We start from the raw sequence: 13,354 nt of genomic DNA on the forward strand, positions 1-13,354 counted from the left end.
GATTTGCTGACAAATCAACTCAAGCCTTAGGATTTATCAAGACTTTAGAACTGAGAAATTGAAATGTACAAGTCACAAAGTACTTTTATGATACTTCTATGGTGATTTTCAGTCCATTGTGAAGTTTGAAAGCAGCAGTCCTGGTAAATTATTCTTTTAAAAAATGTAAATGTAGATGACTATGAACTGTGGGTGAAAATGGAGTGCATGAGGAGGCATCAGATCACATTTTAAGACAGGCTGTGTGGTTTGATGAGGGAATGAGCATGCTAAACAGCAGATTTACCTCCCACACAGTGAGCCGACACCAGAATTTGCCGTCTTTCTGCTCTGCTGCCAGTCAACGGCCGTTCGCTCACATGCCAATCGCTTGACGGATCAAGGACATTATAGTTTGCCATCCCAATCTGATGCTACGCTCTTGTAGCCTATGTTGCTCATATTTCTGCCTAGACTGCCAAATGAGTCTTATGTCGAAAAATGTGAATCTGGACACAGAATTCAACAATTTGTTGTGATAAGAGAGCCACGGAATGCTTTCACCAACACTGTGCAGTTCAGATTCAGAACCTACATAATGTAAGACCTCCAAGACGTCACCGTCCTAGAGGAATGAAGACACAAATAAAAATATCAATTCCAAACTTCACGCCTTTCAGCCATCAAACAGGCCTTCATTTCTCCATGGGGCTTATTCTCATTTGGGCAGGGGCTTATCATCAAAGGTGTGATCTGCAGCATTAATCAGGTCGCTAACATCGCTTTACGCTGTTGTGATAAGCTTGAAAGCCTGATGGTTCCTGCTGCTGCTGACCGTGTGCACCAATGCTGCTAGCGTTAGTCACGGCTCTCGCTCGTCATGCCGCTTCACTAGCACGAGAGGCGACGGTAATAGATTTCACACTCAACTGGTGTAAATTCTGCCACCCGAGATTTGACTTTCTCAGCCTTCACATTAAAACCAGCCAGTTTGAAAGAACATATTTATGTTCAAATAATATAGTAAGCCTAACACAACTGTTACACAAAAATGTAATTAATAATTTTGCATTAATAACTGAAGATTGGTTGCAATGCAACATATTCTGCAGACATAAATGGTCTCACAAAACCTGTCTAGATTATATTTCACCTCAGAATAAAAATCAAAATAAGATATTGCACTTTGCATGATGAAAACGACGCAATTTAGGATTTAATAAAATTATTTCTGAATTGTAAAATTATTTTCATGACAGTTTCCCCTCAATTTTTTTTATTGATTTAAAGAATACAGTCATTTACTTTTGGGTTTTGTAATTCTTTTTACTCTTATTACTGTAAAAACAATTTTCTAATTTTAATAATAAGGGCAGTACAGTAAATATTGCCTGTTGTATATTTTACAATACAATTATATAATCACAATATAATAATTGCATATTATACAATGCAATTTTATAATATAAATAATATTTTTTTTCCTCAGAAAAAAAAAAGAATTATATGATATATGCAGTCCCTCAATTTTTTTTATTGATTTAAAGAGTAGTCATTTACTTTTGGGTTTTGTAATTATTTTTACTCTTATTACTGTAAAAACAATTTTCTAATTTTAATAATAAGGGCAGTACAGTAAATATTGCCTGTTGTATATTTTACAATACAATTATATAATCACAATATAATAATTGCATATTATACAATGCAATTTTATAATATAAATAATATTTTTTTTCCTCAGAAAAAAAAAAGAATTATATGATATATGCAGAATGGTCATGAAAATGTCACAGTACAAAAAAACACTTCACTTTCTTTAAGAAATATATTTCTTATTTCTATATTGATTTTGTGATTCAAACGTTCTTTAAAGACCTTGTGATATTCATCTAACAATTCTAGAATTCAAAAATTAATTGACAATTTTAAGGGCATGTGAACAAATAAAAAAGAAAATGATTTTTTAATATTACAGTGACGTGTAATCAGATTCTCCTCGGTCCAACCAGCAGCAGTCTTTATACACAACTATCAACTTATATAGTCCTAAACACAGCTTTAAAGAAGCACCCCGTCAGTCGTTCAAAAACAAACAGGTGCAGATCTGTAAGGAATGAATGACTTTAAAAAAAACACATTGAACCGGTACACTTAAAATCTGTCATCTCTCATTGCTCATTCTGAACATGAATGATCCACAATGAGTATGATTCTTCATCTATCAGATGTCCCTGCAGCAGTTCAATCAACACTAAGCCTTATTGATGTAGCCCTCTTTGATAAGGAAATCATAGATTTTGCGTGTCTTGTTGACATCTATCTTGATGAGCGATCGGGCCTGAGCCAGCCGTAGACCCCCCTGCCGCCGGCACTCGTTCAGCAGGGCCTGTTTGTACTCCAGATACGCCCCAGGCACCAGACGAACCACCTGACATAGCTGAGGGAGATGATGAGAGAATCGTTTAGGATCCATTATATCACATCAATGAGGCAGATGTCTTCGAAATGAGCTCGTGCCAGAAGCAAAATCAAGATTTCCAAACCTCTTTTTCTCTCTCATTGAGTTTCTCGGTGCCAGGCAGTCCTGTTAGGTTGAGAGGAGGTGCGCTTCTTCTGCCTGTGGATCAGACGATTGAGAGCATTCAGATTCTCCTCATCAAGAACAGTTAGCAACAGATGTGTTGCAAGTTATCTATTAGCAAATAAGTGAGCAAAGCAATAAGCCACAGGACTGTGCATTACAGTGATTTCATTGCATTCAATAAAAGTACATGGAAACACTTTAATTTAGGGGCCAATTCATTATTATTAACAAGTGGCTTATTAGCATGTATATTACTGGCATATTGGCTGTTTATTAGTTCTTATAAAGCACATATAAATGTCTTATTCTGCATGATTATATTCTAGATCCCTTAATCCTACCCTATACCTAAACTTATTAACTATTAATAAACAGAAAATTAGGAGTTTATTGAGGCCAAAGTCATAGTTCATTGTTAGTTAATAGTAAATTGTTAATAATAAATTGTGACCAAATACATTTATTGTTCTTCTTCTTACTACTATTACTACTAATGATACAATTATTATTGTTATTATTATTATTATTAATTTAAATAAATACAAAAAATATTTTTTTGACAACTAATGAACATTTTCGTATTAGAACATTATTTTTATGACAATTTCCCATTAAGGTACTTCTTATTAAACACTGTTCCTTAATAATAATAATACTTTCTATTGTATTACTATTATTAGAGCCTCAAATCATAACACAAATTAAAAAATACAAATAATTGTTGGCATTTAATGCATAATTTAAACATTATTTTCATAACAATTTCCCATTAAGGTACTTCATATTATTATTATTATTAATAATAATAATAATGCTACTTACTATTATATTAGTATTTTTTATTATTAGAGCCTTAAATCATTAAAAATTTGCAATTCACACATAAAAACAGATTTTTGCATTGTATAATATATATATATGTTTTATATATATAAAAGTAATGAGAAATGGGGATTTCAATAAATTGATTTAAAATATGATAACTGATCAAAATAAACTACTCTCTAAACTTATTTTTCAGTATCAGCAAAATCCCAAAACACTCGAATGTTCGGATAAAGCCAAAGAGTCTGCATATGCATTCAAATATGTCCTAGTTGTGCAGTGAAGTGACAAAAAGAGACAAAATGTGAAAGTACGTGAGAAATACAAAGAGATGTAAGTGGCTTCTTTTTTTGTTGCGCGTATTTACAGAAGTGCATCTCAGAGAATAGATTAATGTGTTTGAGCCTGCGGCCTCACGGCTGAAGAGGACATCACTAAGATTGCAAAAAGAGACTTGAGTGGAAGAGAGGAGACATAGCGTGAAAAATGGGAGGAAATAAGCAGCACTGTACCTGAGGTAGTGATAGTGGTGACCACAGGGGTGATTCCAGCATCACTGCGAGAGAGAAACACAGTCAGTCAACAGCTGCTTCAGCTAAGAAAAACATTTTCACTCAAATGCTTTTGAAACATCTCTGAAAGACTGGCTGGGGCTCTTGAGGTTCTCCGCAAAATAAAATATAAATAGAGAGCCTGATTCATCATTCACTTTTACTTTGTCTTCTTTTGCTGAATACCTACACCAACTTTTTGTAAAACTACTGCTGGAGCTACAAAAACACAAACAAACAAACTGAGAGCCAAGTACCCACAAGCTGTTTGAATGAGAATACACCGAGGGCCAGCAGGCAGAAAGAAACCTGAATCAAATATGTGATACTAATAAACAGCATATGAAAGTATACTAGAAAGAAACAGAAGTGCTTGCATGGCAGCAATAAAAGAGTAAAACTAATAGTAGAAGTCAGTATTACAATAACATCATCACTATGAGTTATGGAGTGTTCATGTCATGCTGGAGTAAAAGTAATTTTAAGTTTACATAGAGTAAAAACTGTCATTTTTTATACGTCTATTATGAAAGTGACGTGACACATGTGACCCATACTTGGAATTAGTGCTCTGCATTTAACCCATCCAAAGTGCACACACACAGCAGTGAACACACACACACCGTACTGTAAATTATTATACACTACTGTTCAAAGGTTTGGGGTAAGTAAGATTTTTCTTTCTTTCTTTTGTTTTTGAAACAATACTTTTATTCAGCAAGGACAAACAAGATTTCTTTTTCAAATAAATGCTGTTATGCTGTTCTTTTGAACTTTCAATTCAAAGAATCCTGAAAAATGTTTTCAACATTGATAATATTAAGAAATGTTACTTGATCAGCAAATCAGCATACTAGAATGATTTCTGAAGGATCATGTGACACTGAAAACTGGAGAAATTATGCTGAAAATTCAGCTTTGCATGATAGGAACAAACTATATTTAAAAAAATAATTAAAATAGAAAACAATTCTTTTAACTGTAATAACATTTCACAATATTACAGTGTTATTGTATTTTTGATTAAATATGCGCAGCTATGGTGAACTTCAGAGACTTCTTTAAAAATGATGTTCTTTAAATAAAAAAATTAAACAAAATATATATATATATATATATATATATATAAATTTTGGATCTGTGCGTTAGGCCAATTATTTTTTTGTTGCAGACATAATTGCAAAACTAAACAGTAATGAAGTATTGTAATAAGTAGTAGTATAGAGAGTGAGTATGGTGGCGTTAAGGAAGAGCTCTTACATGGCAGCCTGTTTGTGGAGCCACTGCTGGCACGCACGAGAGTCATGAATGTACTGCAGGATGTCACACAGCATGTTCCTCTTCCTGCGCTCGTCCTCTCGCATGCGTTTGACTCTCTCGTACACTTTAGCACCTGCGGGCCAGATGACAGATGTCAGACCAGCTCTGAGCAAAGCTCTCGAAATGTGACATCTTAAGAACAATAACAAAAAGCTGACGGTAGATAGTATGGACCATATTCAGATGGATCTGTCATTTCTCACTTGCTGACTGCGTTTAATTTAAAGGGATAGTTCACCCAAAAATTTGCTGTTAATTTACCCACCCTCAGGCCACAAAAGATGCAGTTGACTTTTTTCTTCAGTAGAACGGTAAAGAAAATGTTCAGCTGAAACCGTGGTCCTTGGTGATTCATAAAATGCAAGTAAACAGCTACCGGCATTTTTAGAGTCAAAAACAGCATTGCAGGCACCACAAAACTAATACCCATGGCTCCTGATGATATATCAAGGTCTTATAAAGCAAAATGATTGGTCTGTGCAAGAAACTAAACATTATTTACAACAGTAATCCATAGCCTCAGGCGAACGGGGAAGCCTGATTCTTTTCCGTGAACTGGTTCTTTGGGACACAGTTCGTTTCAATAAACTGATTCAAATAACCGATTCACCAGTTTGTTTACATAATCACGCAATGACGTAATGTATACACAATTATATTATTAAAGTACCCAATAATGACGTGAAACGCAGATGTTTTACATGTCTAAAGCATATAAAGTGAATAAACTAGTCTAGATCACTTCACCATTTTCCATAAACCATGAGATACCATTAAAACTCTCATTTCATTCAAGTGCTCGGTTCACACATGCTCATATCAGCAGAGTCAGAGCCATTTCCTCAGTTCAGTGACGGTTGAAGAAACTGGAGTGCTGAATTAGTTGGCAAAAACCGGCATCATAGGATCATATACACTAGTATTTTGGCTCATTTCAAGTTGGAGTGACTGTTGGGCACATCTGAAAGTGAGTTTTGATTGAGTAACTTATATATCTGTGCTGCTTGAGACGCAAACTGTTTCAGACAGTTCAGTCTGATTTGGTGAACTGGTGCATCAAGTTCACAAAAAAAAAAAAAAAAGGTTCAAAAGAATAATTCGTCCGTGAACCAGATAGCAGTCTGGACCGCTTGCCTGAGGCTATGGATTACAGTTAACAATGTTATAAACAGTGTTGGGCAAGTTACTCTGAAAATGTAATCAAATTACTGATTACTCCTTTTAAAAGTAATCACGTTACAATGTTAGATTTCTTGTTTGCTCTTTTTGACTTGGTCGGTAGCCGCCGACTTGCATTTTATGAATAACCAAGGACGACCGTTTCAGCTTTTCTACTGAAGTAAAAGAGTCTCCTACATCTTGGATGGCCTGAGGGTGAGCAAATTAACAGCAAATTTTAATTTTTTGGGTGAACTCTCCCTTTAACCTCATTTTGATTTAGGCTACCTCCCATGATACATTTCTAAATGAGGGTTGCATCTTACCGCAGAAGGACTGTATTCCCTCTCTCCTGTACTCCTGCAGTCTGCGGATCTCCCTCCTCAGCTCGAACTCCACTGTGAGCGAGTGCGTGAGAGAGAGAAACAGAGCAGATGGAGCGGTGAACTTTTCACCCTGGCTGATTCAAACTACTGGGGCGGACAGACTGAACTCAGACTCAGCGCTGGTGAATGACATAGGGGCTTGTTTATCTATCCCGAACGGTCCTGCACACACTCATTAAACTACAAGACAGGGCTAGACTGATCCTGTGTCAGATGAGGAAGAACACTAGAGAGTCTAGTATATATAAACCAAAATTATGACATCATATACATCAAGTGTGTAAAAAGAGAGATGAATACTCACAGGTGTGACTCTCGATGAATTTGTCGTGCTCTATGGGTCCCACCACGCGTGCAAAGCGCCTCATGACATCATAAAGGTCCTGTACTTCCTTGGGATAACGCCTCTCCAGAACTGACAACACAACAGATGCACATTATCAATTTGATGAAGTCAACAAAACACAATGGCTCTGCTCTAAATCCTTCTTAACAACCTTCTTGTCTACATAGGCAGCTACCTTCTAAGTGAGCATCCTATATGAAATGAAACCTTATAAGTGACTGATTTGGCACCGTCACACAAAGAACACAGGAGACTCAAATCACAATTGTTTCCAATGGAGTTTGACCTTAGCATGTTGCCAAGTTAACAGCACTCGTATAATCATAAAAACACATAGCATACATACATATTTGGTCAAATTTGTACCTTTAACTTGCTATTTTTCAATATTGAATAAAACACATAAACGTAAAATGGAGTATACTTTGAAAGGCTATGTGCTCCTATGATCACAAAGCATTTGTGTCAAAACTGACATATATTTTGAGCTTTGGAATAGGTCAGTAACATTCTTGACACTTGGCTATTTGTATATTCTTTTTGTACACACTAACATATTCAAGAACATAACAGCTGTGCTCAATTGACAAGTTGGAAAGAATACATTTGTATTTAAGAGCTGTATCTTTCTTTTATAAATCTGATCAAACTAAAGGCTCTGTAGATATGAAGGATGCAATACCACTCTATAGGTACTCAAGATTAACATGAGATTGGCAGAAACTGTGAGTGTTATGTCCCCTTTAAACAAGATGTTTTAACTGTACATCTACAAAACAATGAATAAATAATGTGCACTGGGTGTGATTTTGCTTTTTATGGTTTTATTCAATTTATGAAGGTGCTGTAAATTTAATCATTATGTATTCTATAATTGTTGTACAATACTATGGTATTTTTTACAACTTTACTGTAAATTCAGAGTGTCCCACTTCATGACTTTGTGGTGACGTTCATATGCATTCATTTCGTAAATATATTTCTGACATAATTTGAAAAAAAAAGGGCTTTCAATAAAACTTGGCTGCCTTGTAGAAAGGCAATTTTTTTTCTGTGCTACCTGACTAGAGACAGCACAGAAAAAAGGCTGTTGTCTTTCATTTTGCCAAAGAGGTAGGAAAACTTCAACACTCATAATGCACTGGGCACATTGCTGTCCAAGGCCACTCCCAGTTTGGATAGGCTTGACCAGAGTTAAATCTGTTTAGCAGGAGTGAGGTTTTATTTTGATGGGTTGCCGTGAAGCCCTTTAAGTTTCTGTGTATATGATATGACAATAGTTTTTCTCCAATAACATGGTAAAATGCTCATGAACTAAGTGACTCTCAGAGCAGCTCTGGAGATGAAGTTTGTGTTCATATCCTCATACAGATGACTACAAACACAGGTGAAATGGAGGGGAAAAAATTGCATAAGTAAAATCTGTAGTTTTCTTGAACACCTGGGAGCTTTGCTAACAAATAAACATAAATCTCTCTGCCCATGCCCACAGAGAATAACTAAACATTGTTCATTTACATATAACACTGACACTGAAACAATACAAAGCGGGTTGAAAATCGATCAAGTTACATTTTAAGGATATGTTTGAGACCCTAAAATGATTTCTAGGTAGGGAGCTTACTAGGTTTTGGAACACAGCTAATCTGCTACATCAGAAAAACTGCGTTTGATTGGCTGTGTTTGAAAAGCGAATGCCAACAGCAATGTATCAAGAGTCCAGCTGTGCCGAGTGGCCCTGTGAAAGCCTGATGGTTCTTCACCCACCATTGAAGCTCGGCTCACTTGGAAGAGTTGAGCGAGCAGCACTCTCAGCCATCAGCCCTGCTGCTACGGAGCGAGAGAGATAGAAAGAGAAAGCTGCTATGTGGGTGAGTGTGAGGTGTGATATTCTGCCAACGCTAGCTTGCCGAGATGTTACCCAGAAACACACACCTCTCCCTGTCACTCTACAAAAATCAGTCAAGATGTATCAAACTACAATATCAGTGCCCTCCGTGCAGCAGTGGCTGATGGGATACGAGACCGGCTGGTGTGTGCACAGCCAGGTCAAGCTGTCTTGCGTTCTTGAATTGGGGATAAACCAACACCGCTGCGAGCCATCAGGTCTTGGCCACTGCTTCCATTATCACTCGCAATACACACACACACTTTCCCGCAGTCTCCATGACAACAAGGCTGCAGTTCCACGGTAACTATCGCCTCGCTTTTGTCTTGAGAGTGCAGGGAGATGATAGATAAATAAAAACGACTTAAAGCCCTCCTCGCATCACAAACACTCAATACGTCTCAGCAAAACACGCAAACCTGATTGGATTTCCCTGCACCCAAAGAGGAAATAACTGGATAAGCATATTCTTATAGAAATCGGTTGGCCAACTGAAATGTCCATGGGGAAATAGACATAGACGGGTTTCTATTTACTGAGAGAAGTGACATGGTGCCCAGAGGGCATGGATCAATAAAGGCTCGTAAAGATGCAATCTCCTTTGTCAATAAAGTCGAAATGTTCATTTCATGCCAAACTATTCACAGCGGAGCAATCACAGCTGGTGAGACAGCTCTGGGATCAATGTTGATCTGGCATTGCAGTATTCCGGGTGCTCATTGTAAACATTTGGCACAGATGGCTCGTGTTATTGGAGGTCAGGGAGGGTTATCTTGTGGCAGTAACTTACTTCCCCCATGCAAATACCTGCATGGGGAACATACTTTACAACCTCACATACACAACAGAGTACAAGAGATGGCAAAAGCGTTTGGCTAATATGATGCATAACACCATGTTTTAAAAAAAGATTTCGTCTTACTCTGAAACTTGCGTAGGTTGATGAGGCCATGGTCTCGAATGATCCTGAAAGACAACAGTTGACACATTTCACTCTATATTCTGAGAGAAGCAAATCAAACTCAAAGTTATCTTAAGCATGACTAATGATCCTTAAATAGAATATTATACAACAAATCTGGCTCTAAATATATTCAAGTGTGTATTATATATATATATATATTAAATAAAAATGTAATGAATTTATTTTTTTTCACACTACTGCTCCATAATTTTTTTTTTTTAAAGAAATTAATACCTTATTTAGCAAGTACATATCTGATTAATTAAATGACAGTAAATAAATTTATAATATTGTTATTACAAAAGATTTTTAATTCAAATAAATGCATTCTTTTAAATCCTGAAAATGTACCAGTTACCGCAAATCAAAAATTTGTTAATTCAAATTAAAAAATATTAAAATAGAAACCAATTATATTTCACAATGTTACTGTTTTAGTACTGTATTTTTGTTCAAATAAATGCAGCCATGATGAGGATAAGTGACTTCTTAAAAAAAAAACAAAAAAACATACTGACCCCAATACACACACACACAGTTTTTGGCACCTCTGTATATTACTATTAGCAGATTATTTGTTTATTGTAATTATTACTACTAAATGCAACTTTTTAAACATTAATTTTGTGACTATCATACAGGTTTTATCACCATTTTATTAAAGCAACACATCACTTGAGGCTGTGCATTACAATGACTTCACATCATGCCTTATGCATGAACAATCGTTAATACAATTTATGTTATTGTTTAAACGGTCTATCATGTACAGTCTATTATTTACATCATCTACAGATGCTGCTATTTCACAGATAATTGCACTGGGAAGAAAATAAACATGACTTAACCATGGTAAAATGACTGTAATGCACAGCCTTGGTTTGTTGCTTATTTAAACACGCTTGGCATTATGAGCTGAGGGCTATGTTTTATTAAAAGCATCTCATCCGTGGTGTGTGCTCGGGGAGAGTGGCGTTTGGTGTGCTGGTCTCAGATGTTGTGTGGAAGCGGAGAGAGTCACTGGTCTGTTTGCTGCTCTGCAGGAGATCTCAGACGACAGCTGCGGCTCCACTTCAGCACAGAGCTGAGGTCAAGCTCACACACATAGCACTAGTCCTTTACAGGGCAGCCAGGCCTCATTAATGCTGATTTACACACCGTTACTGTTACCACTAGAGCTGTTTGTGTTGGTGAAAATCAGGCTGGCTGATCAGTTGCTATGGATTAGGTTACATTGTAACACACCAGATGTTGAACTCAGTAATGCATTTCAGTGGGTTGCATGTGCATGTGATAATTCGATTCGATTCTTCAATTAGTAATTATTATAACAGTATAGTATATATTTTGTTTATTGAGAAACATTTTTAAATGGAAATATAAGGAATGCTACAATTTTAGGTTTAATTAAATAGTCAAATGAGGCCCTCGAGTGGTTTTTCTATGGCAGTACAGCATTTTTTCCTACTTACTTTTTTCTCCGCTGTCTCTCTTTAAGTCTGGAGTGATATATGTCAACTACTGCAACCTTCAGTGCTGAAAAAATGTATGGTAAACAGAAGTTAACAACAAATCAGCATCTATCTATCTATCAAGATTTTTTTTTTAAATGTTTTGCTGACTTCATATTGTGGCATTGTGCTACTTACCATGAAGAATATCAGAGTCATCATCAACAAAGTCGATATCTTTCAAATCCCACTCAGCATAATTATCAAACTCCTAATTTACATAGAGGCAAAAAGAGACAAAAATGGTTTGATCTGAATAATGTACAAATGAATTTGTTTCCAACAGACAGCACATTAAGATCACTCACCTCCATGAAGTCTGCTCGAGCCGGCATGTATCCAGCCATATCTCTGGACAGCTGAGAGTCAAATGAAGGCCTTGGAGGATCATCAGTGGCTGAAAGAGACACAAGACACAGCCCTTGACTACTACTGCCTAAAAATATATTTATATACTATAATCAAACATCAATCATCACAGTTTCAATATTGTAGAACGGTCTCTGTGTGTTTATTTGCCTTAAAAACAAAATAAATCAGACAATCCCATCTAGTGTTCATGCTGTTCATCTGTCTGGCCAAAGTGTGATAAATCAGTGCCTGCAGGGGCTGTTGAGCACATGATGACAAACACAAACGGTTACAATTAAAGAACAACAGATTAGAACAAAAACAGATTTCCTGCAGAAAAGATGGTCTGACTGATAACAACTAATCCAATCTGTCTGACAACCTCAACTCTTGGCCAGACTGAACACGGGACTGCGCATAGTGCTCATTAAGTGTATTAAAGGAGGATGACAGTGAAGAGAGTAAATATTACATTAAAAATCTCCATAAAATTATCAGTAATTATAGTATCAATTTAATGCCATTTTATTAGACTGATTAGAAATATGTTCAAACCTTGTATGTGTTTATATTTAAACAGTAGCTTGATTCTGGAGCTCACTTACGCTTAAAGGGAATGGCTGTGTCTGCTGTCCGGGACAGATGATCTTCCATCTGTCTGAGATTGAGCAGAGTGGAGGAGAACAGAGGATTGTTGATGAAGTTCTTCATGTAGTGTCCTTCACACTCCTCTTTGGTTTTGGTGCGCATCTGGTAAGCCACGTCCTGCCTGAAGAAACACCCAGATATGTCATTAGCAGTGCTATTTATTATTATGAACATATAGCATTTATTAATATTTTTTAACTAGCTTTAACTTTTATATTTTCAGTATTCACTTTAAGTTTTAGTCTTTTTTTTTCATATTTATAGTCAGCTTTAATTTATTTTTATTTCATTTTTAGTAATTTTTGTACTTCAGTTTGAACTTATTTTATGCCAAGGCAACATTTCTAATTCTCATTTAAGTTTAAGTTTTCGTGTAATATTTGCATTTATTTGATTACAACTTTATTTAAATAAAAATAAAAATAATAGTTTAAGCTTACAATAAGAAAAACTTAAGTCACACATTTGATCAAAAATATGATTACTGCATTCGTAAACTATGGTTTTGACATACTCCAAGGTATTTAAAGGGGTCATAGGATGCCCATTTTCCACAAGTTGATATGATTCTTTAGGGTCTTAATGAAAAGTCTGTAACATAGTTTGGTTAAAATTTCTCAATGGTAGTGTAAAAAACACCTTTTTTACCCTGTCAAAAACAGCTCTTTTCAGATCAAGACGTTTTTTTTGTAGCATTTTCCTTTAAATGTTAATGAGCCCCTCTCTTCCGAGCTGCTCTCAGAGAGACCGTTTACTTTATCCGCATTCATCGTGAAACTTGCTAATTAGCATATTATTAGGAAAGGCGATTTGCAAAGATTCATTACAAAACATTATACT

General features: G+C 35.9%; 1 protein-coding gene across 1 annotated transcript; it reads right to left on the reverse strand.

Annotated features, from left to right (window-relative positions):
* Positions 1 to 1,806: 1,806 nt before the first annotated feature.
* On the reverse strand, positions 1,807 to 12,630 carry LOC107727939 (transcriptional adapter 2-alpha-like). Its single transcript, XM_016537988.1, has 11 exons — positions 12,472 to 12,630; positions 11,824 to 11,912; positions 11,654 to 11,726; positions 11,477 to 11,540; positions 9,963 to 10,006; positions 7,111 to 7,221; positions 6,747 to 6,818; positions 5,203 to 5,335; positions 3,904 to 3,947; positions 2,526 to 2,599; positions 1,807 to 2,419 (listed from the first exon to the last, which is right to left on the reverse strand). Exons 1-11 carry the CDS (start codon positions 12,614 to 12,616, stop codon positions 2,234 to 2,236), a joined length of 1,035 nt encoding a protein of 344 aa, XP_016393474.1. The 5' UTR covers positions 12,617 to 12,630; the 3' UTR covers positions 1,807 to 2,233.
* Positions 12,631 to 13,354: the final 724 nt, after the last annotated feature.

The sequence above is a fragment of the Sinocyclocheilus rhinocerous genome, unplaced genomic scaffold, assembly GCF_001515625.1.
Source record: "Sinocyclocheilus rhinocerous isolate Xijiao unplaced genomic scaffold, SAMN03320098_v1.1 scaffold877, whole genome shotgun sequence".
Lineage (NCBI taxonomy): Eukaryota > Metazoa > Chordata > Actinopteri > Cypriniformes > Cyprinidae > Sinocyclocheilus > Sinocyclocheilus rhinocerous.